This window comes from Halichoerus grypus, chromosome 4 (assembly GCF_964656455.1).
Source record: "Halichoerus grypus chromosome 4, mHalGry1.hap1.1, whole genome shotgun sequence".
NCBI classification, from domain to species: domain Eukaryota; kingdom Metazoa; phylum Chordata; class Mammalia; order Carnivora; family Phocidae; genus Halichoerus; species Halichoerus grypus.
In genome coordinates, this window is record NC_135715.1 from 191721681 (window position 1) to 191746986 (window position 25306).

Genomic DNA, 25306 nt, shown 5'->3' on the forward strand with positions numbered 1-25306 from the left:
ACCGATACGGCATTTAAATATCCACACATAATAAGAACAAAGGGTCAGCTTTAAACTTGACTATAAAACAAGAGGAAGTGGGGAAACAACAGAGGATGGGTCTGTGCTGCTTGGAGGCTGCTCTGAACAGTAGGGACACTGTGGCATAAACCAATTTCACAGTTTGGAAAACACAGATCCCGGGGCGCCTGGGTGGCTCAGTCATTGGGCGTCTGCCTTCGGCTCAGGTCATGATCCCAGGGCCCTGGGATCGAGCCCCACGTCGGGCTCCCTGCTGAGCGGGAAGCCTGCTTCTCCCTCTCCCACTCCCCCTGCTTGTGTTCCCTCTTTCGCTGTGTCTCTCTCTGTCAAATAAATAAATAAAATCTTAAAAAAAAAAAAAAAAAGAAAAGAAAACACAGATCCCACTAGGGTCCCAAATAGAGTTGAACAATATGCAAAGTTCATTAGAACTTTAGCTTCCTGAACCCTGCTATAATGAGGACTCCTCACCTCCCACCACAAGAATATAGAAATGATGACTATAAGATAGGACAGAATCCCACCCTGATTTCACATACAGACTTGAGCTCAAAAGAAAGAGAAGACCCCAGTTACCAGGAGAGAAAAGCAAAATAAAGGTACTCTGGCAAATGCACCAAGATCCAGCTGCCTATCCCTGGGGCCAAAGAGTCAGTAGAACTGGCCCAGGGTGGGGGTGGGGGGGCAGGAGATGCGGTCAGGAGCTTGTCCTGGACGGAGCCATTGAGCTGAGACCTGCGTGAGGTCAGAACTCTGGACAACCCCACCCACCTGGCCAGGGAGGCAGAGGAGGGCTGCTGGGAGTTCTCTGGCAAGAGCCTCAAACACATGAGGGTGTAGTCTCCAGAGTCACATCACTTGGGCAGCTCTGGAATCCTAGGTCTAGAAATTAGGATTAAAAACCAGTCCAGAATTGCAAAAGCCTGGAGCCCCAGGAAAGCAAGGAAAAATGTCTCTCAGGAGACACCCGAAGAAGGAAGAGAGAGAGGCAGGGAAGGAGGGGAAAGCCTTCCTAAATAAGAGTTTGCAATAAAAACTGAAAATCACAAATGATGCATGGGAACAACCCACTATGCCAGAATTAGCCAACACAATAGAGAAATGACTGTAAAATATCTACAAATATTAAAACAATATGGAAAAGACTACAAAACATGCATTTTTTTTAAAGTAAGGCATTCAATGAGGGAAAGATTATAATGAAAGAAAGAAACCCTGGAAAAATAGAAAGTTTTTTTAAAAGAATAAAAATAATTTTCTAGAGTTGAAAAGAGCAAATCAGACATAGCAATAGACAGAAATAATGAGCTGGATGACAGATCTACATAAGTGACCTGAATGCAGCACAAAAAAGGGGGAAAAGACAGGCATGGACAAAAGAATGAGACATCCGATATAGGCCTGGCACGAATTCTTAAAGTGAAGAATGGAGAAAATGCTAAAGAGGTAACAGTCAAATAGATAATGACACTATTCCAGAATCCCAGAGACTTAAGAGTCCTTCAGTTTAGAAAGCATGCTAAACCCAAAGCAGGATCAGCAAGCGAATCCACGGCTGGACACACTGTAACAAAATATCTGCACGTCCATCAAAACCTAACCAAGATCATAAAAGCCCCAGGTCAGAAAAGAGAGATCACGCAGGAAGAAACAACCACTGGATCGAGAGCTAACTTTCTGACAGCGACACAAAATACCAGCAGACAGTAAAACGTCTTCAAAGCACGGAGTGCACTATGTGTCACCCACAGTTCCATGCCCAGCTAAACTATCATTCAAGGAAGAGGGAGAAAAGAGACACTTCTCTGACAAACAGAGAGTGTTTACCCCTTGGAAACCACTGCGGACTTCACAACTAAAGGCTTATTTCAGAAAGATGAAACTCGTATCCAAACTGAAGAATGAGATGCTAGGAGCAGCTGTGAGGTGCACCACTGGGGGAACGCGGAATGAGCGGTTAACATCAAGTTTCCGCTCTGTGTAATGCTGTTTCCTCAGACTTGTTTCAGGTGTGTGTGCATCCATGTGTGCATGTGTGTGTGCCTGTGTGTGCTTCAGAGTTACTGTCTGAAACACCACGTCCGCTTCCTCTTAAGAACAACATAAATCCTAAAAACAAACAAGGTTCTCTCTTCACTTGGACAGCTGGGAAATTCATGGGCAAATTGGTAGTTCGTGTTAGAAGAATCATGCAGGACTTAGGACATGTTCTTTCTGGCTCTACTTCTTTATAGACCATCACTTCTCCTTTGCTCTGGTTTCTTTACCTTTACTCTGACACAGCCCTCATTAACGAAATCAGAATTAAATATAGTTGTTTTTTAAATTGCACCACATAAGTTCCCAACCACTCACACACCAACCAACCATGTGGCTTCTTGTCATTATAAAATGGAGGCAAGCATGGAAATATGGCCCAGTTTGAGTAACTCTACAAAATTCTTTGCAGAAGCAAAGTTTAGTAGCACCGAGAACTGGGGAATAGCTCATCAATCCCACTTTTAAACACAAAAATCTACCAAGAAGATGACTGACAGCAATCAGTGAAGGGTTCCACCTGACACCACATTTGCATGTGGAGAGCCCTTCTCTGAAATCAGCTACACTTGTGCAAAAGCAACTCTTTGTGAAAAATAATCAGCAAAAGATTGCTTATCCTTTGCTACACTCAGAAATTAGTTAAAAGTAACCAGCTCTTGGAAAAGGATGAACCACTTTATGCAAACACTTTTGCAAAGGCTCTTTATTAATGCAAATATTATGTTTGTCTTTTATTTGAATGCAAACAGCATCTGTGTCGCACAGGCAATGCCATCACTTTGTAGTCTGTGCTGAGCGGCTCAAGTGTGTTCCAGCTGCTCTTCAGAGTTTGAAACAGATTTCCAGAGAGCCAGAGTCACAAAAAGTTCACGGAAGAGAGCAGAACGCAAGCAAGTGTGGAGGGGTTCCTGGGGAGGCTTCTTCACTCTTAAGGCAAGAGAGAAACAAACCCAAGAATGAATTCTAGAATTTACTTCTGGAGAGGTTTGACTTTGTGTGGGGGATTTTTCTTTTTTAATAGTTTTGAATAAGGAAAAAATTAGGACTGCTTTTTATAAATTCCTTTGCTAAGAAAATATACTCAAAAGAACAACACATGTTGGAAAGAAAAAACTGGGTGGCATCAGGCTTCCCTTAGAGCACCCAACCTAGAACCGAGGCTGGCTCTTCTCAGAAAGCTACAACCTCACCCCAGGAGCATTCTCCATTGCTGATGAGAATGGTGATCCAGAAGGCTCCCTGCCAACACAGACATCCTAAGATCACCGGACTAATACTTTTCTGCCTCTGCCCCAAGATTGAGAGCTGCTAATAAGGAAAAAAATCTCGTTAGTTTTTGCGTCCATGACCCTAAGACAATGACTAGTTCAACAAAAACAGAGACTGCATGGGTGGGTGGATGGATGGATAAATCATACTACAAATGGGGAAACAGATACGATAAGACTTGACCTGAGGTCCTTCAAATTTCAAATATATTCAACTTCCAAATCTCTACCCAACCAAGAATACTGGAAACAGGGGTGTCTGGGTGGCTCAGCCGATTAAGTGTCCAACTCTTGATTTCAATTCAGGTCATGATGTCAGGGTTGTGAGATGGAGCCCTGCATTGGGCTCCATGCTCAGTGGGGAGTCTGCTTAAGATTCTCTCCCTCTCCCTCTGCCCTTTCCTGCCGTGCTCGCTCACTCTCTCTCTCTCAACTAATAAATAAATAAATCTTAAAAAAAAATATTGGAAACTGTTTGACCTCAAAACCTTAATAATACTAAGTCTACCATTCCATTTGTATGGAATGCAGATATATCACCAGTCAGACCCAGTAGACCAAGAGTCTTCAAAGAATGGGCTCTGAAGAAAGAACCTAGATACTTTCAGATGTCCCTCAAAATAAGTATCTACTCACACACAAATTTGCCATTGAAACTCCAAAATACCTATTCAGAGAAATTATTCTTTGGGTAAATAACAGGCTAAACTTTCTAATGCCCCTTTCAATTATTATTAACTTAGCTATTAGTTCCACTTTCAGGCAGACTGATTTTCCCAGATACACTGCTACTCATCTTATGCTACTCCTCTCTTTCTCTAATTCATACAGGGGGATTGAGTCTTTGACAAAATACACTCTGAACATCAATATTTGACGGAGGACTTCTTCAGAAAACACAAGTGCAAGATAAGGAGGAGCTAGGTCATGGGGCCTTGCCTCATGACAGAGAGCTAGATAAGCTAAAGCCATGCTGGCAGGAGCATGGCCTCAGGTGTGCATAGTCAGACTCTGTTTCCAGGGTTTGGAAAAGGACAGCAAACTAAACTCAAAGAAAGCAAAGAAATAATAAAGAGCAAAAATCATGAAATAGAAAAGAGATATAAATAGGATTAACAAAACCAAAAGTTGGTTCTTTCAAAAGATTAATAAAATGGAAAAGATCTCTTGTGAAAAATGATTTAAAAAGATTCTGAAGGTCACATCTGGGAAGGGGAATTCTGTTTCCATCCCGTGGGTCAATTCCAGACATACTGACAAACATCCCCTACCGCACAGGACAGCACCTCAAAACCCATGACTAATTGGCCCCAAATGTCAACAGTGACAAGATGAAGGAACCCTGCTATAGGTCCTGCAGGGATTAAAATGACAAACAGGAGAATCTTACAAGAATCTTTATGCAGGGGCGCCTGGGTGGCTCAGTCGTTAAGCATCTGCCTTTGGCTCAGGTCATGATCCCAGGGTCCTGGGTTTGAGCCCCACATCGGTCTCCCTGCTCCGCGGGAAGCCTGCTTCTCCCTCTCCCACTCCCCCTGCTTGTGTTCCCTCTCTCGCTGTGTCTCTCTGTCAAATAAATAAATAAATAATCTTAAAAAAAAAAAAAAAGAATCTTTATGCAAAGAGTTGACCTTGAACAATACTGGATGGAACTGCACAGGTTCACTTGTATACAGATTTTTTTTTCACTACAGGACAGTGCTATAAATGTATTTTCTCATGATTTTCTACTATTAAACCCTTTGTTTTCTGTAGCTTACCTTATTGTGAAAATACAGCCTATAGCACAAATAACATACAAACTATGTGTTAATCAACCGTTTATGTTATCAGTAAGGCTTCTGGTCAATAGTAGGCTATTTGTAGTTAAGTTCTGGGGAGTCAAAAGTTTTATGTGATTTTCAACTTCAGGGGGCAGCACCCCAAACCCTCAAGTTGTTCAAGAGTCTACTGTATCGATAAAATAGAAAAATTGCTAGAAAAATACAACTTACCAAAAGTGACATCAGAAGAAATAGAAGACCCAAATAGTCCAACAGCTTTAAAAGAAATATAATCTATAATTTAGAAGACAAAAGAAAGAAACCTCCCCCAAAGACACCTCCAGACATAGATGACTTCACAGCAAAGTTCTATCAAGACTTTCAACTAAGAGATAATTCCAATCTTACACAAAACCATCAAGAATATAAAAAGAGAAAACTTACTCAACTTTTTTCATGAGACAGCATTACTGTGATACCAAAAATTGACAAGGTAATTATAAGAAAAATAATTGTCAAACTTATTCTTCAACACAAAAGCAGCAATCATAAAGTATTAGCAAACTGACTCCAACAACATATAGAATACTACATTTTTGTCAATATGGTTTCAGTTGAGAAATCAAAGGTTGGTTTGCTATTCAAAAAAAAAATCTGTAATTAATGAATTAACAAAATAAAATTTAGATCATCTCAACAGAGACAAAAGAAACATTTGACAGAATTCAGTACAGCTTCGTGGCAGAGCTGGTGGGGAGACTAGTAGGAAGTGGGGAATAGAAAGCCTTGATTTGTAAAGAACACTTATAAAAGCAAACAAACAGAAGACCTACAGCAGACGTCTCAGTCAATGGTGGTGCAGAGATCAAGAACCAGACAAGAATGCCCACTATTCAAGCCATACCAGTGCCCCTAGCTAACGCACTAAGTCAGGAAAAAGAAATAAAAGAAATGGAAAGGAAAAATAAAACTGCCATTGTTTGCAGTCAGCATGAAGAATTCCCAGACAGTACTAGAATTCAGCAAGGTCAGTCAAAGGTCAATATACAAAAATCTGTTGTATTGCTGAATACCAGCAACAAATACGAAATAAAAATTACTAATAGATACCAATTATAACAACATCAAAAAGCATCAAATACCTGGGGACAAATCTCACAGAAGAGGTGGAAGCCCTCTATGAAGGAAATGGAAAACTCCAGTGAAGGGGGTACCTGCCCAGTTCTGGACCTCCTCACTCCTTGCTCAGACAATTACCAAGGGGTCCCCCAACTCCCAATCGGTCCTTCCCTCTTCCAAACTCACTTAAAACACTCCAGTGTACGAGCCATAGTGATCTTTCAAAGCCATGGGCCATGACCTGCGGTGTGCACATTTTCCCCTGGAGGCCCAGCACGTACCAACGCAGATATCACCAAACCCCAGCTTTACTGAATCGTAACTTATCCTTCTTACGTGCAATTTTATATTTTCTATTCCACTCAGTCTTAAGGTTGTCATGACCCACTCGGTTGACTTCAGTAGCCATGAATGGGTGTGACCTCTTGCTCCCCCGCCTGCGAGCAAGCCCTTCTCTCCCTCTAGCACCTCACTCCTGTCCTCTGCACTTGCAAAGCCTGGCAGCCCGCAGGCCAGCTCCAGGCCCGCTTTCTGGGTACAGGCCCCTGGCTTGCCCTCCCCTCACCCTCTGAAGGACCCACGTCTTTTCTCCCTCTCATGGAATCAATTCTTTTGAGCCCTTAACGGTGGTGATCTGCACGTTCGACGTGTCATTTGCACCACACTACCAGTCACTGTGTCAAAGTCCCATTACCCATAGTGTATAACATATGGCTAGCCCCCAGTGAAGACAAGGAAAAGTCCAAACAGGGACCATGGATCTGAGACATCTGAGCCATGTGCATGGACGGGCAGCTGCCTGGAGAATCATGCAGAGCAAAGTTCAAGTTGGGGAGACAGTGGCAAGGTAAATGCCCCTAGGACCCCCAGTGGATCAAGGCACAAACGACACACATACCAGCTCTGAGCCTCTGCTGATGAGCAGCGGCCGGCATGCCCTGGCACGGGCGCAGGGGTCCCAAGACTACCCAGCATCCTCTCTACAGGGCACTCCACTGAGCTGCTCACTCCTCCGGGCCCCAGGGAGGCCAGAGGGGTCAGGGACTTTGGAGCACGGGGTACACACTGGAGGGGCTTAATCAATGCCCACTCTGGTTCCCCAGTATCTTCTGTTCAGCCCAGAGCTGGCGGGACAGCGTGTGCCCCAGATCCCAGCCTGCAAGTGGGAAATACAGCCTTGGAATGAGGAAGGGGGCACAGGGAAGGAAGGTGTGGAGAAGTGGGCCGTTCTTTAGAACTCCAAGAGCATCTGATGACCGACGAAAGAGAACAGCTGTCGAAGTAAAGGGCACCCGAGAAGGAAGCTGCAGACTCAGGGAGCCAACCCACAGCACTTGTCTCTTGTGTCCGCCACACCCCAACATGCTGTGGACTCACGTCCTCACTCCACCCAGGGCACTGCCTCTGGAAGCGGAGAAATGCAAGTCAGTGAGGTTCGGCTGGAAGACAGCAACGGCGGGGTCCATGCAATGGGTCCCTTGGCAGGCCTCGCGTCCAGGCCTGGCTGCAGGTGCCCAGGGACACACACTCTCGCTGCGGTACCCCACCTAAAGGAACATGGGCAAGACCGTTCATGGACTCGAGCCGGACACCAGTTCCAACCAGGCCCCTCTACCCAGCGGCTGTTACCGCAGACACGTTCCTTAACCTTTAAGGGCCCCCACTTCTTCACTATAAAATGGGGAAGACAACATTTGGATCTCAAAGCCTTGCTAAGAGGATTAATCAAGTCATTACAAATAAAGTTTCTGGAACAGGGTCTAGTCAGTATCCAAAAAATGGACTGAGTTTCCAACATCTTTCGACATAGTACAGAACACCCCAAACTGGCCCAATGACCGCAGGGCTCTTCCTCCCACAATCCCAACACTAAGGCCAGAAACACCTCTAGAAAACACATGGCAGAGCAGATTGTTCTTGAGAACAAAAGCCTTCAGCGGCTCCCTAGCACCTGAAGGATCTGGTCTGCAATCCCCGGTGGACAGAGAGGCTCCTCCAGCCCGCTCGGTCAGAGTGCCACCGCTCCCCTGCCCATGGCGGTCTCACGACAGGCCTCGTGCTTACGTGCCCTCACCTCAGGGCCGCAGCCCTGCCTCACCCTCCCCTGGAAGGCAGGACGGCAGCTTTCATGGCACTGTGCTAATGGGTCCGTCCTTCCTGGGCTGGGGACGTGTGCCTGAGCCCGGGAGACGGGGGTCTCGGGCGGCAGGGGTCACCCTGAGCAGCTACAGAGAAGGCAGCGGCCTCTCCTGGGAGCGAAGTCAGGGTCTGCACTGTCTTCACGTGGATATTCCGTCCTCTACTGTGCGTGTTCTTGAGGGAGGAGGCGGGGCAACTGTAGAGCAAAGTCAGTAGCCCACCTGCGAGACAGACAAAAAGCAAGGAAAAGTGCACCTGGGACAGTCACCAATGTGCACAGAATTCACTTTAGAAACTCGACTGACTCCTGAGCAGGCATTAGGACCCATAGAACATGCTAGAGATGAGAACAGGGAGGGAGAGGGGAAGGTCTTCAGACCAGAAATGGGAAGAAGACACGATTGAGAGTCACCGCTTGGAGGCCGGCAGCCCTGACACATTCTCCCCAGTGCAAGCGGGTTCCACGAAGGCGCGACAAAGGTCACAGACTGCTGGCTTCCACTAAGGAGGGAAGTCCTGGGGGGCTCCCCTTTCTGTCCACCCAGAGAACATCCTGAGATGATGGGACGAAACACTCACCAACTATTCCCAAAACCCGACGCCTTGCTAGCTCGCCGAATATCACACAGACAGATCACTGCAGCCTCTCCAAGGAAAATCAGGTGGTTCCTTTCTCAACCTGAGGCTTGCAAGAGGACGAGGCCAAGTGGGCACATCTCTCCCTCCTTCGAGAGCACAGGAGGCCCTGGAGGAAACCAGGAGGGGCTTCCTAAGCAGGCTGAGACAACAGCTGTTGTCCCAGGGGCAGAAGGGGGTCAGAGTGTGCTGGTGGCCACTCTCAAGTCAGCTGGCACCAGAACCTTCCCCCTCTGCCCTGATTAGAGGGGTGGGCTCCCCCCAAACCAGCAGCATGCTCTACCACCAGTGACCCACAGCAACTGAGGACTCCAAGAAAGTGTGTGTCCAAAGGGGCCCAAACTCGGGCCATCTGGGTGCCATGAGAGCGCTGTGGGGACAATCCCCTCATGAGGTCCCACCTGCCCCCCCTCCCCAGGACTGCACCTGCCCCTTGAAGATTTCAAAGAGGCTCAAGACAAGTCTGCAGGTGCCCTTGAAAGGCAATGTCCTGCTGGGGGGTGGAGTCACCTGTGAGCCCCACAGGGACATAGCCTGCTGGCCGGTCCCTCCACAGTCCTTCCACAGGGTCGGCAGCGAACAGCCTGGAGGGAACCCTGCCCAGCTGCGCCACCACCAGGGCCGCACGTGGCGTTTGAGCAGCGACGATTTCCTGCTCTGGGGTTTCCTTGGGGGAATCCTAAATTTCCACGATGCGAGACAGAATTTCAGTGGGATTACAAAAACCCTGGCTTAATACCAGAGGCCACAATAACATACTTCAGAGACAGAGTAGCAATTTGGTTCTCTGTGGAATTATAAACCGAAGGGTCGTGTTTTTCCTTGAGATTTTAAAAATAATTAGGGAGGCAGAAGGGAGAGAAAAGCTTCTGTGAAAGAGAAGATGAAAATCTAATTAGAAACAGATTAGGATCTCTTCTGATGGCCCTTTTCGTCACTTGACTGAATCAGAGAGGAGGCGACGCCATCACCGGGAGGCCCTCCTCCGCCCTGCGCTGTCCGGAGCTCGGAGCGACACGGCTGGTCCGAGCGCTCGGCCGCACCCGCGTCCACACATATTGGAGCAGGGCTCTGAAGCCTGGCCTGACGCATGGAGGAAACTCGACGGCCTGTTTCTGGAAGCCACCAGCCCACCTTCGGTGATCTGGTGCTCCAGCTGAGCAAGACGGTGTCAGGCTGGGGGGGAGCTCTCTCCCCGGAGGGTCAGCGCACCTGAGATGCTCCAGAGGCCTCTGCATGCCACAAAAGGGCCACAGCTACACCCCGGGAGCAGCCAAGACCTGGAGGGGCTCACTCCGTGAAGCACTGAGAACTTGCCCTCCGGACCAGATCCCATGGCCGTCACACTGCTGGTCACTGCTTCATAGCCAAAGACTAAAAACAGGACATTTCTTCAGTGTCTGCTTGCTGTCTGGGTGCCAGACCCTGTGCCCAGAAGTCAGAGTGCTTCCGGTGACTCCAGGGCCCCTGAACAGCTGCCCTGACGCCCGCTTGCTGGGGCACCCAGCTCACCACTCACTCCTCCAAAGCAGGTTGACACCCGGCCCTCGGAGCAGGGCCCCCGGCAGGGCAGGGGTAAAGGCACCAACATCCAAGAAACACTGCTGGGCCTGCGAACAGGGGAGCCGGTGGTGGGAGCAACGGGAGGGAGGAAGGGAGAGAGGGAGGGAGGACGGACAGATGGACATGGGAGGGAAAGTTCTGGAAGAACACGGGAGAGGGGAGAAATAGGTCCAGGGAGGTTGGGAGGGCTCTGGAAGGCATCAGCTACATCCAAAAGAGTCTCGAGGGACCAAGGAGCAGAGAAGGTGACCCCGCACGCGCTGCTGTGTCTGGGATGGGAAGAGCGAGCCGGCGGCTGGCCTGGGCTGCCAGTGCTCAGCTGCACGTCCCTCCTGGCTACCCGGGGACCCCGGGGAGGGGCTGGAGTAAGAAGAGATTATAAGGGAACACAGTCCTGGGAAGGAAGACAGCTCACTGCTCTAATTCAAATGGGGAGGCTCTCTGGGGCTCAACTCAGCCTGGCCTGAGGTCCGCTCTGGCCTCCCACCCATCCCAAAGTCCCCGCACCCACGGGAGCGCGCTGAAGTGCCCACTGGAACTCCAGAGAAGGAGAAAGGAGGGCTCCCTGAGACGCCTACACTTCGCCTCCAGCCAAGACACTGGAGCATCACTGAAGGTTAAATTAGGCTTTGGTTTGCAAATTCCAGCCCAGGCATTTCCAAAGGCAATTCACATTGATGAGTGTGCCGAAAGAGCGTGGGGGCAGGAAATGGGTTTTGTTGGGTTGGTTTTTAAATGTCTGTTAAGAATGTGCTAATGCAAGACTCCTTGTGAAGGTCACTCAGCAGATGCGATGGTTTATCTTGGACACAGAAATGTGGTTACCCCGTGGCACAGACGGGCCGGCCGGCCACACGTGACTGAACAAGAGAAATGGGCCTGCGGATGAATTAAGCGTCTTCTAATCCTATGTGGTCAACAAAGGGCGTTTAAACAATACTGTCTTTACATGCCTATCCCACCTGCAGACGCGCAAGAGAGAACTGGGGCCTTAGCTTGTTCTAAGGACAAATCAGTGTTTCTCAGTGGAACACACAGCCCTCTATGAGCACTTCTGTCCCCATCCATCCCCCCACAAGAGAGGGGGCACAGACTCCGGCCAGGCAGGGTCTCTCTACAATAAGAAGGCTGCACCTTGCTGTCCAAGAGTGTCAACACCCATGCAGGCCCCAGGACTGGTTGTCACTCTCGGTGGGGGTTGTGGCCATACGTCCCCTTTCTTTACTTCCTATCTGACAGGACACTAATCTGGACACCCCCACACTGACTGTAGCATGGCAACTTGTTTTTCTTTTGTCCGCAAGCTGGAAGCTGCCTCAGAACTTTCCAGGCTCAGAGAACCCCTTGGCTAGAGTCTCCTCTCCACTGCACAGTAGGCCAGAGGCCGCAATTGGGCACCAGGGCACAGGCCGCTGAGGCAGGCAGGGGCTTGGGGGCTGGCAGCCAAAGAGGCCCCACTGAAGCCAAGGCCCCACGTCCCTGGGCTGCTGTGAGCTCACCTCCACCCTCCAGCCTGGCGTCACTCAAGGGAAGAACACCACTGCCCCGGGGCCAGCCTGAGCACCAGGCTCAGGCCCCATACACAGCTGCCTGACCCCCGGTGACAAGAGGCCCTCCCCACACATGTGTGCTGACCTCCACGGTCAAGCACGCCCATCAGAAAAATCCCAGCTTCTCACAACGCCACAGAGCCGTGAAATGCTTCCTTTCTAAACTCCTGACTTCTCAGCAAATGCAGCAACAGACTTTCTTATCACGAAATCAGGGACACTGTCAATGGGTGTGGGTTCAAAAAATCCCTCCGCACAAGAGGCCAAAGGCTCACCGGCCTTCTAAAAACAAAGAAACCCCCACTGCCTGCCACCTCCAGGTGCCGGCTTCCAAGCCAGAGAGCTGGGCTGCTTGGCTCTCCCTGGGCAGCCCCGGGCCGCAGCAAGGACAGCCCCAGGTGGGCGAGTGAAAGCCAAGCAGGCAGCCACTTCGTACGAATTCGGACAAGCTGTCCCACTCTCGCCGGCACCCAAACTCCCTCCAGGTTGGAGCCAAGGCCTCGAGCAGAAGGTGATTAAGTCTGAGATGCACCTGCCAGGGACACAAGGGCCATGTCACAGCCTAGCCACCACCAGGTTCCACACAGCGAGGTTCAGTGAAGACGTCCCGAGCCCGTCAGGACACGGTGAAGGCAGCCCAAATCCACAGCTGGTTCCGGAAGGGCTCCACACACGACAGCAGCTATAGAAGGAGTTGTACACTCGAGAAAGCAGTCACAGGCCGGAAATGTCAAACCACAGCTCCACTGCACTTCCTCAGGAGGAGCTCCAGGAGGGCGTGAGCAGCCAAGCAAACCACAGGGCTCTCCCATGAAAGGGCCTGTGCACCGGCAGCCCTCCACCTCCATGTGTTCACAGCGCAGGGGCCGGGAAGAGGCCTCCCCGGGCACCTGCTCCTGGACACGGGCCTCCTGCATCGCCTTCACCAGCCTCCCTCAGCCAAGAACCAGAGGCCAGGTGGGGCGATCTTCAACACAAAGTCAGTTTCTACTGTTACTCATTGTTTCTAGCTTCTGGATTTTTAGACAGGAATTCCTCATGTTGTTAACATGCAGTCTTTGAAACGCCATCTCAGAATGAAGGCGTTTTCCTAAAAAGAAAAACATTATAGAGCATTTTTCAAAAGCTGCACCCCAAACAAGAAGTTACACTTGAATTCCATGCACCAATCAGAATTTTCTCTAATGCTTGTCGGAATTCAATCAAAGGTTTATCAAAGGAATCAGGACACATTCATTCAATTATTTTTTTATCTGCCTATTTCTTCATTCATTCCCTCCTTTGAGCTCCTTTTCCTCACCAGGAGCAAAGGGTGTGGGAAGAAGGCAAACCCATTTTAGTGGCCCGGGGCCAGGGCCACCGCAGGCGGGAACCCCTCGGGATGGAGAGAGGGGCCCTCCTGGAGAGAGCAAGCTGGCCGAGATCCCAGAGACTGGAACAAGGTTTAGAATTCTCGGGGGGAAGCGTGATTCTGAAACAATGCTGAGTACATAAACCACAGCTCCAGGACAACGATATTCATCACGAAAGTAAACAAACTGCTCTCCCCTAACGGAGTTCTCACAAAAAGAAATCAAAATACTGCAGACATGTCTGCTTCCACCATGCAGTTCCACAGACACACTTCATCTCAGAAGAGCCTGGAAAGACAGGGCCCTCCCCGGCCAAGACGAAGCACCTGCAGGCCCCGGGAAGGAAAGGGATGCCGGGTGGTGATGGGTGTACCCCTGACCTCCAGTCTCCCAGCGGAGAGCGGAGGGAACAAGCTATCCCTGGAGACTGCATACTCCAGGGTAGGAGAAAGGATTCATTGTGCTTTTTCATTCCCCAGCCACCAAGAACAGGATGGAAAAGCAGGAGAAGTGAGAGGCTTGGAGGACCCCAGGGCATGGGGGCCCTGCCAGGCTTGGGACCCAGGGACCAGTTGGGGTAAGACACACCAGAGCCCAAGGCGGCCCCCAATTCGATCAGATAGACACCTAAGGGTACCCCATCCCTCCTCAGCCCCCCAAAAGGAAAGGGACAGAGAAACAGCTGGGTACAAGGACAGAACTCCGTTGCTTGTAGGGACCAGCAAGGTGTGTCAAGGGCCAGTCCATCTGTGGCGGAGCTCAAAGCAAATTTCTTCTAAGCAGTTCTTTGTGGGAAATTTCAATCAGAAAACACTCCAAATCTGCACATCAACATTACTTTACTAACAGACGGAAGCCACCCAAGCCACTCGTTCAGCTACGCGTACATACATACAGTGATACGGACGCGTGACGGACTGCAAGCCCGGCAGGGGCCTGAGTGCCGCAAAGCCAGCGCCGGGAAGCAGTGAGCAGGTCTGGCCTTCCGCTCAGTTTCCTGGACTGAAGACGCAGGACGACGCCCCTCCTGCCAGCTCAGGACGGAGACGCTCTCGAGCACGTTCCCTGGGGTCTCGCCGGGGTCGGCGGCTGTGATTCCCCTTCTCGGCCCCGCCAACTCACCACGTGCTCAGAAGCCAAGTTCCCGCGAGGGAGATTTATACAGGAAGGTGACTCCCGCCACTTAGACATATGCACACCGCGAATCCTGCAAGGACACTGCAAACGAAAAGGTCCGCAGTGTCCACACAAGGCCAGCACTGGCGGATTTGGCTCCTGCGTCCTGTCCCGTCCTGCTTCACCGGTCACGCAACGGGGCTGGCCAAGGCTTCCTAGGCAGCTGCTCCGTCCCCTTGACTGGCGTCCTGACATAGTGTAAGGACAGCACCAGCTCCGGCAGGTGGCCCTCACAGAGCCGCACCGCCTCTCTGGAGCCTGGTCATCCCTGGGGCATGGACGAGGGACCTGACCTGGAGAGAGTGCCATCAGCTGTCATGCCGCCGCGCCGGAGTGACCGTGAGAGCACCCCGCAGCCTGGCCCGCATCCGTATGTGTGGAAACTAACCAGGAATAAAACCAGAAATGCACGGACGCTGGTGGCGCCACAGTGGAGCCAGGGACACTCTTAGCCAGGTGACAGGATGCATCTGCAGCCTCAGTGGCCCTGCTCAGTTGTCCCCCAGGTGATCCTGGAAAGGGCAGAGCAATGCTGACAACGTGCAGAAAACCAGGACAGACAGCATGTAACAGAGCGAACCGCGAAGAAAAGGAGACGTGGAAAGTGAGAATCGAGAAGTGCCAGATGTCAGAGGCTGAGAAACTAAACACCTGCACCCCACTTGGGGGTCTGATGACACTTCTCAGTCTCCTGGGGACTGAACCACTGTCCCTGGTCCCAAACAATTAAGTTCCACTTACGCCCCACATTTTTATAGTTTATTATGCACAGGGGACTATCTGCATTTTTCAAATCACTAAACCAGTCACTGAATGAAAAGGAGCCAGCTGACTGCTGTGCACAGATGGGAATCTCACCAGGGGTCAGCACGGGTGGACTTAATGACGCTTCGCTCAGACCAATACATACCCAGACCTCAGAGATACCAGAGACTAATCTATATGCTGGTAGGTCAGTTTTGGGCAAGAAAATGCAAAGCAACCCTTCCTCATTGATGGTGAACATTTGGATTCACACTAAATATACCCTAATTAGTTATATAGCTCAAAAAAATACTTGTGAAGCAAAGGACTAAGCTTATTCGACAAAGACCTAAAACTCTTCCCTTTCTCCGGTATCTGAGGGAAACGAAATCTTCAGAATTAAAACTAGTAAAAAGGCTGGTGTGTGCTATGTTCTGTTCTTAAATGGCCAGAGACAGCAGCAGCCTACTCTAGAGTGACCCCAATTCCACAAGCTGCACCCCAAGTTCCAAACGTCGTCACTTTTCAAACTGCCAGGAGCGCTCAACTGGGCTGAAGCAATGGTGGACGGAGCGCCTCCTCCTTCTGGGTGACTGTTGGCAGCGAGGACAGGCGTCCTCCGGGGAGCTCCGCCCACTGACAGTGAGTCTTCTGGGCTCTCAGGCACAGCCGACGTGGCCCCCATTTGACAGACAGGAAGCTGGTGGCCAGGCCTGGTGACAGCAGGTGACTGGGGGCTGGTCTGTACCCCGTAGGCAGACTGCCCATCCTGTTCTTCGCTCACCTCCCAGGATGGGCATCTCCACATACGGAGTTCTGGTGGCTCTGTGCCTCACAGTCAACCTAGCAGCCATGGAAAACGTCCCTCTGTACGTTACACAGGGCCTACGGAATGCTTTGCGATTTCTGTTTAGAGTGGGAGAACCTCTCCACTGCTGGGATATTCAGCAAGACCAGTCTCAATGAAAATTCACAACATGATGCCAAATTCCAACAAAGTGCATACAATAAAGATGAAAAACCACGGTTCAAAAATCAACAAAGAAACTCAGTTCTCTCTGTGAAGCCTTCAATTTGCTTGGCCATTTTCCCACGGACATTCAATTAAAAACAACTGTGGGAAAAGCGAATTATGGTTAGAGCCCTGCAGAACCTAGCGAGGCAATGAAGTAACGGCCCAAGAAGCCTTTTAGTGCTTACATCCGACACAAGCCGAAAGCCAGGAGCCCTAGGAGGAGGCCCACATCATCATTTCCAATCCGACTGGACTTCAGTGGAGATCTCTGACATCAAAAACACAGAAGAAAAGATAAAACGCACTTCATCAAAATTAAAAACGTTTGTGCTTCAAAGGACATCATCCAGAAAATGAAAAAGCAAACCTCAGAATATTTGCAAATCATATATCTGATAAAGGAGCTGTATCTAGAATATACAAAGAGCCCTTACCACGCAGCAATAAAAAGGCAAATAACCCAATTAAAAAATTGGGCAAAGGATTTGAAATGACGTTTCTCCAAAGAGTATATACAAGTGGCCAATAAGCCCAAAAGATGCTCAATATCATGAGTCATCAGGGAAACGAAACTCAAATCAAAACTACAGCAAGGTACCACCCTGTACCCACTGGGATGGCTAGAGTCAAAAAGACAGGCGAGCCTGTGGAGAAATCGGAACCCGCCTGCACCGCTGGTAGGAATGCAAAATGATGCAGCTGCTTTGGAAAACAGTGGGGCGGTTTCTCCAACAGTCACACATGAAGTTAACATAGGACCCAGCAACTCCCTCCCCCCAAGGCGTATACCCAAGACAAATGAAAACACCTGTACAAGAACAGCCACAGAAACGCTGATCATAATAGCCACAAAGTAGAAACACACGTCCATCAACAGATGAGCGAATTAGCCAAACGTGGCCTATCCACACAACGGAGCACTACCAGCAATAAAGAGGAATACTGAGTCATGCTACAGCACGGGTGAACCCACAAAACATGCCCACGGGAAGACACCGCTCACAAAAAGATCGAAGATCCCACCCTGCATCACTTCACTGAAGTGAAAGGCCCAGAAGAGACAAATCTGGAGAGGTAGAAAGCAGACTGGTGCTGCCAGGGGGCTAGGGAGGGTGGGCCAGGGGGCCGAGCCGGCTAAGGGGCGGTGCGAAAATATACTGGGGGAGGGGCTGGCTGCGGAAGTGAGCTCACAAATAAATGTCCCCGTCTCCTTGTCCTTTCTCTTTCCGCCCAGAAGCCCTTTCCTTCAGACACAGTTCACCCAGAGGCCTGAAACACCATCTGCCGCTCTGGCCCTGGGGGTCCCCACGTGAGGAGCCCCCCCCCCCCCCGCCTGGCACTTGGATGGAGGAGAAGGCGGAGTGCAGAGCCCCGGGCACATGCTCTACCCACTGCAAAGCTGACCTGTGACGGTGCCCCTCCTGCAGGACCCCCTCCGCAGCCTCCGGGTGCACGGAGGCCTGTCCAGCATGAGCCAGGCGCCCCGGGAGCTTTCTGGTCCTCTCAGGGTCCCCAGCGGCACCCCACCCAGCCCTCCTGCCTCTGGGAGCAAACTGCCTATTCCGGCGCCATTCCCACCCCCCCCGCTGTGCCCTTACAGGAGGCGCCGGGATCCCCAGGCCTAGCACAGCACCAGGACTGGGATGCTGCAAGGCTCGCCCAGCGTGAACATAAACCTCGTGCAAGCTCTCCTCGGTCACCCCTTCTCTGAGCCATGAGCACGACCAGAGCAACGCTTTCAGACGTGGACAGGGGCTGCCACACAGAACCCTCAGGAAGATGGCCTGCTGGCACGTGGAGAGCGCACATGAGCTAACAGCTAACCCAGAAGGAAAGCCAGGCTTCCAAGGAGACTCCGAAAGATCGCTCCACTTCTCTGTCAAGTCCCGATGGAACGCCAGGGAAGGAACACCATCTGGTCGTGAGCGCCAGCATGCCGACCCTCCCCTCCCGGGCAGAAGGGGGCTCCGTGCTGGCCCCCACGCCCACTGGCGAGGGGGGGACTGGAGGGACGGAGCAGCCAGGGGCGGGCACAGTGGGCATGCCCCCGGGTTCTCAGATGGGCACGGAGGCTGGCGCTCGCTGCTGGGCGCTCTCATTCTGAGCTGCACCTACTTTCCTGAACAGCTTCCTCCCCTCCTGCTGACCTGAACAGAAGCCCCCACAGGTAGCACTGTCAGAGGTCAGAACCTTCTGCCTGAAGGCTGGGCATGCCCCCCAAAGACATCCACAGCCTCATCCCCAGGACCTGAAAACAGGAGACCCTACACAGCTTAAGGGACTTGGCCGATGTGACGAAATCAAGGGTCTTGGGGTACGAGGCTGCGGCAGGCTGATGAGCCTGGGACGTCTCGTCACACCAGAGCAAGGAAGCTATCGAGATGGCAAGGGTCCTGTCAACCAAACCAAGGGCCAAGCTAAGGGGCCCCCCGGCCAGAGATGGGGCCAGTTGAGCATCAGTAAGGACAGTCACAACCAAAAATGAAAATACAGAAATATACCAAAATCCACGAGTTCACAATTATGCTCAGAATTAAGTTGATAAAACTCGTTAGTCACCCTTAGATACCATAAGCAAATGAGCTTGTCACTCTGAAAACAGGTAAATGAAGAAAGCCTTCCCTAGCTGCACCACCCGTGGAAAACGGAAAGCCCCACACCACCTAAGAAACAGTCTCGCCAGCCGAAGCCCCCCTAACCCTGACCCAACCTCGGGACTGCACCTCGAACTACCAGGCGCAGCGGGAGGGAGGCGCGCTGCACCATGGGGTGCGAGCGGGGAGGCCTCACCTGGGGAAGCTCCAGCGGACGAGCAGCCAGTTTCTTCAAGGAGTAAACCGCCAGGGAACAGAGAGAGGGAAAGGCCTCTGTGTGGTCCTCATTTAACTTATTTGAACAACAACCAGGAAAACAACAAAGCATTCAGACACCTGGGGATTTTAAGCCATGACTATCTGACAGCATTAAAATGTCCGCGCTGTCAAGCATGTGATGATTCTATGTTGAAGAGTCCCAACCTTTTAGCGTTTGTAAGACTGCAGGAATGGCTTCCAGGAAGCCGGGGGAGGGACCCGGGGCACAGGCAGGGCGGGACTGGCGCAGGTGGGTCGTTGCTAAAGCCAGGGGAAGGCCACCTGGTCCTTCATGGTTCTATCTTCTACTTCTATAAATGTCTGAAGTTTTCCATAACTAAAAACACAAAGATACCCAATGAAAGGGCTGGATTCGGACTCAGGTGCTCCTCTGTCCTGTCTCCTGGCCGTCTGCATGTTGTTGGGCTCACGGTCACAGAAGGTCACACTCTCGAAGCCCATTCAGAGAGGAGCTTCAGAAAAGAGAGCGCTTGGGAGCACTTTGGTTCCTCTCAGTCCCTGGAGCAGCTCAACCTAAGCACACTGCAGCTCACCGCCGGAAGGGGGCAAAAACCAGGAAGAACTCCATGTGCCTGGGGTCCCCCCTTACTCTAAGGGCAAAGGTACGGGGCTCACTGAGAGATGGTGATGTTGGGAAGGCTGGGGCCGGGGTGCTGTTCTCCTAAAATGCTACCCCAGCTGGGATTAGCCAGGTAACTAGAACATCGGCTACGATTTAAACTACAATCATAACAACAGTATACTTTACGGTAAAAATGACAACGTCATCTGCCTACTTCATACAAAACTAAACAAACCAAGCCATGAAACTGGGGGTGCCCTGGGAATCGTGCCCAGCCAGCCCTTGGCGGCCACAGAGCACAGCTGTCTCGGGGGCTGCACCGAGCGCAAACCTTACCCCGGGGCGCTCACAGTCAGACTCACGGCTGCCCCATGTCACCTCCCGAGGCGCCCCGTGGGACCGGGGCCCTGCCCACTCTGGAGCAATCCTCTCGGGCCTAGCGGGGGCGGGGGACAGCTGGCATCCCGGTTTAATTAAGTCCTTCTTACAAGGGATCTTTTCAAAGAGCCATGTCCTAAAGTGATTTTGTGACAGGGAAGAAAAGACCAGCAACTCTGCCTGAAACAGCCAACATTCCCATAACTGCAAATGTGTCCCGCCGGCCACAGGATTACACACAGGAAACCAGGAAAGAGCAGAAAGAGCCATCATTACCACTGCGCCCATCTCCTGCGTGGCTAACAGCGGTTTCGGGAGGGGAAGCGAGGGGGTGGAGGGACCCGGCCGGAAGCCACCCCAGGCCCACAGCCCAGACCACCGGGGCGAGCGGTGGGCTGGCCTTCTGAGGCTGTCCCTGGCCAGTGTCCCCCACGCTGGACGCCAAGCTGCCGGCAAAGCCTTGCTCACTGCTGCTTTCTTCACATGTGGTTTGACTGACGCAAATCAAGAGGCAAGCAGATGATTCATAACCGTCCCAGCACAGGGCTCACACAGAAATGGCAGGAGCCCAAGACTGCTGAGTCACCAGGAACCAGCCCCGAGTTCCAGGAGGCCTTGCCGGTTCGAACTGTCACGTATATGCGCACATACGGGCTCCTAACACCGTGATGCTGGGAGTGGTGTTACCGTGCTGAGAAAGAAACGCCCAGACCCTAAGCCTGCAGCAGACAACAGGGCCGGGCCGGCGGGAGCGAGGTGGGTGGGCGAGACGCTCCTGCGCTGGGGCGCGCTGGGGCGCACTGGGGCGTGGGCGCCAGTGCCCGGGGGCCGGCTCCAAGCTCAGCCCTGGGCTCCCTGGTCCCACTTCCCGGTCCCTCGGGTGCCACGCACACCTAGAAGGGTGAGGAGGTGACACGGAAATCAGGACCCCTGCCTTCCGGGAGCTCACAGGGAGGTGAGAAGCTGGGGGGCAAATCCCCCCACAACACCAAGTGCTAGCCCAAGAGGCTGTGTCAGGGGCAAGGAAGATGCAGCCCCCATCGGCACCGTCACCTGCCTCGGGGGGAAGAGTCCCAGAGGAGGTGAGGCCGTGAGCACTGAGCAGGGATGGATGAGGCGGCGGGTGGGAGGCATGTGCGAGGCGCAGCCAGCTCAGAGCGCGCACAGTGCAGGGGCGGGGAGCCCCGCAAGCACGTGCAGCGTGCAGTCACGGGGGGCCCTAGATGCACTCCCCCTGAGGTGGGGAGAACCAGGGAACCTACCTGACTTCTGACACCGGGACCATCAGGCTGGTGACGGCACAGAGAGCGCCAGAGCCGCAGACCAAGCAGCAGCGTCTGTGCTGGTCGGCTGAAGACAGGGCGAGGCCTGACCCACAGCGCCAGAGCCCAGGGGAGGAAGAGACAGTATAAAGATACTGGCTGCAGGGGCATCAAATCAGTCGTACGGACAATGGAGGGGTTCCCTCTCCAGCCTGCTTCCAGCCCCTTCTTCCAGCTTCCTCCTGGGGCAGGGCTGTCAGATCACGGCTCTGCCCACCCGCACCCTGGTCCTCTGGGCAGCTGGTGGTGTGCGGAAGCTAGCCCAAGAGCTCTGCGTGTCTGAGCTGCACCGCTATCCCAGAGGCCCCGAGGGATCCCCCCGCCAGGAGGGAAATGCCCCCACGCAGCCACGGGTGCCTTCCCCAACACCGATTCATTAGTGATGGAGAGATAAGGCCTCCCAGCTGGAGGTGAGGCTCCGAGCGGCCAAGCCGCCCGCTCCCTGGACATGGCCCAGCTGCAGAAGTGAGCCAAGGAGCAGAGCCAGGGGAGGATGGAGGGCAGGCCTGGAGCCCGACAACAGTCCTCAGTGGTGACACCGTGACTGAGTGGTCAGGCCTGAGGGCCATCTTCACTGTGCCTTCCTTTACCAACCCACAGAACCCCAACCCTGACCAAACACCCAAACACACCCATGCCCGCGTCCGCGCACACACCCCTCTGGCGCCCAGGGAACGCCGTTCAAGAGCCCGCTCCACGGCACCTCCCCGCGCTCTTGGCGGCCCCTGGGAAACAAGCTTGCCCCTGGGGCCTCGTGCGCGTCTGCAGGCGGCACGGGGACTGGGCACCTGCAGGCATTCTTCACAACCTTCCTTCTCCACTATCCGGCAGAAGCTGGCTCCACCTGACCTCGGCTGTCCCAGGGCCCCCCCTTGCCAGGCATAGCAGGGGCTGCACACTTGCTGCAGGACGCCTCAAGGGGGAAATCACGAGAAATCACCTAGAACTTCCTCCCCGTGCTCAGGGAAAGCCACACTGCAGGCGGCTGAGGGCCTAACTCCAGCTTCCCCAGAGAACAGGGAATGAGGGGCCAGTGCCAGGAGGGAAGGTGGACAGAGGCGAAGGGCCTTCAGTCCGAGCTCAAAGCACAGGCCCGAGGGGACACCCGAGGCCACCCCTCCAAGCGGCACGGCAGGTTGGGCGGAAAAGAGCACCTGAAGGTCTCTGCAACGGTGCCCCACAGCACAGCCGCGACCCACTCCGAGCCCATCCCCTCCCGTGGTCGAAGGCAAATCTCCCGACACCTCTGCGCTCCATGGCAGGGACGTGGGTTTCTGGAGGCGCTTCTGCTGGCCCAGCGGGCCCGAGCCCGGTCCCACTGCAGCCACCGCCAGACCCACGGAGGCCGGGGTGAGCGGCTTCGCTGAGCACGGCGCGCAAGTGGCCGGCGCACCACCCAGACCCGGGCCCGACGGTACCGGCGCGGAGAGGCCTTCCCACCGCTCCTGCCGGCGCCTGGCCGCTCCGACAGAAGGCGCTGCTGTTTTCCACAGCAGGTCCATCCTGGGGCCAGGATGGGGCCCAGGAGCCGCTGGCCTGAGTAACTGCTAGCACTCAGGTTCTCGGGGCTGGAGGAGTAAGTAAATGAGTACGAGAACTCTTCTCCCGCCGGGCTGACCTCCTAGGCAGCGCCCACCGGCCAGGGCGCCCTGGAGGCTGGGGTTTCTGAGAAATAGGCGTGCGTTCCCCACCGGCTCAGACCGTTAGTCTTCAGAGCCCTGCACAAGAGATGGAAAAGACAGAGAAGACAGAGCAGCACCAAAGCACCAAGCCGAGGTGGGTGAGGAAGGGCGCAGCTCAAGTCTGAGGGGGCCTCCCCCCGGGGGTCTTCAGGGAAGAGGTGCCTCGGCCAACCAGGATCTTCTACAAGGCTATCTGACATATTACACTGGTTTTAAAAATCCTTGACAATCTAATTCGCAAAGAAAAAGAGAAGTTTTTAAGTCTGGAGACAACTTTTACTATGTATCGGTCAAAGTAACTTGCCAAAAGTTTTGGTTTGTTTTAACTTACCTTCTAGGAAGGTTCTAGAGCCTCCCTCAAAAGTCACTTCCCTGCCCATAAACACGTATGCAGCAGGCTTCCCCCTGAACAGTGAAGACCAGGACCCAGGATGAAAGCCGAGGAGAAGGGCAGTGCAGCTGTGGCCACAGGTCCCCAAGCAGAGGGAATGGCGTGAGGTGACCTCACCACAGTGTGACCCACACGCACACGTACCCTCCTCCAGGCCTCAGAATGCCAGCCTCAGAGGACCTTCAACTCAAATTTAGTAACAGCTTTTACCTGCAAAAGCAAAGCCATGATCTGCAGTCCCCCCGTGAGGCTTGCCTGAGCCCTGGGCCTGCAGAGAGACTCACTTCCACGAGCTGAGAACCATGACTGAATACATGAATTATTCAACGAATCAACGAGCAGGCTACAGGCTAATCCTCAGCCCCCTAGGCCTTACGACACATGCCTGAGGTGGCTATATACCCATCTCACTGATGAGAAAAACCAAGGCTCCAGGAGACCAGGTGATGTTCCCATCACTTAGCATCTAAGCCGCAAAGCCAGGGCTCTGACCCAGTCTTGCTGACTGACGCCGGTCAGTCTTCTTCACTGTCCCAGCAGAAACCAGAATCCCTCTCCAAGTCCAGTGCAGAGGGAGAGGCCCGCCTGGAAGGGCACGGTGTGACACAAGCGACAGGCGGTGTGAGCTGGAAAATGAAAGCAATCGGGGGCAGCATCAAAGCAACAAATCTCCGGTCCACACCCACTGCGCCCGACACAGAGGTCTCCTGCGAGCGGGTGACAAGCAGGACCCGGGATCAGCCCTGCCAGCGGGGCTACGGAAGACATCGAAGAAGGCGGTAAGTGGACCGTGTTCCCGCACCCTCAGCAGAAGAGATGGGGAGGGCCGCGAGCCCGGCTGCATAATTAACCAGACATATTCATGCTGGAAGAACAACAAATGGCAGGCCCCCCGCGGGCTCTCTCCGCGCTTTCTGCAGGACCACGGACAAATGTTTCAGAAAAGGCCGTGAATGCCACACTTCTGAGGTCCCCCCCACGTCCCAGAATCAGTACGCGGGTCCACGGATAGTGTGCACCCCGCTCTCAGGGGTGTCTCGTGCGGTGACCCTGTAGGAAGAGGACCCTGAGAGCGCGCTCTCCGCAGGCGCAGGTCACCGCGAACGCGGGGGCCGCAGGCTCGTCGGCGGAGGAACGGGGCGCGTGTTGACCAAAGTTCCTTGTATCACCTGAGACGCACACTGGCTCTGTTTTGTCAACCATGGAAAACACGTTGGCCAAAAAAACAAACAGACATGCCATCTGGAAATTTACATTTTACATTCTCTCACTTTTCATTATGCCCACAGCCCACGAGACAGGACGAGGGTGACACGCCAGTGTGCCTCAAGCTCCTGCACGGCTCACCCAAAGAAAGCCAGCCACGGACCCTCAAACACCAGTGCCCCCAACCTCCTCGTGCTAGACTCCCAGCCTGTGGATGGGCACAGAGCGGCTTCAGGGAGTCAGCAGTCACTGCGGCATGGCTGATGGAGCCCAGCGGCCCCTCCCAGGGGCAAAGCCAGGGCACAGGACACACGACACGGGCAGCTGCTCGCTTGCCACCGGCTCCAAACACTCCGGCCTCAAAGCAACCTGGAAAGGGTGCCAAAGGAAAAAGAACCCCCGTGGGGGTGCCCGTGTGGACCCTCTTGCCGAGGGACACGGGGGTGCTGCTGTCCTGCCCCAGGACACGTCAGGGTCACTGTCCCCCCGTACCCACTGTTCACAGC

General features: G+C 53.1%; 1 protein-coding gene across 14 annotated transcripts in view; it reads right to left on the bottom strand.

Moving 5' to 3' along the window:
- Nucleotides 1-25306, bottom strand: part of HDAC4 (histone deacetylase 4) — a 296598-nt gene that overhangs the window by 168585 nt on the left and 102707 nt on the right. The window contains exon 1 of one of the 14 annotated variants that reach the window (XM_078071555.1): nt 20476-20603. The exons of 12 other annotated variants lie outside the window; for them this stretch is intronic. Coding sequence is in view for 1 of the 2 variants with exons in the window: in XM_078071548.1 (XP_077927674.1) it covers nt 12632-12653 (22 nt within the window). In the remaining variant the exon portion in view is untranslated. Of the gene's footprint in view, nt 1-12631; nt 12656-20475; nt 20604-25306 lie in introns of those variants that run through there. One more of the 14 variants, XM_078071548.1, reaches the window with a different exon arrangement.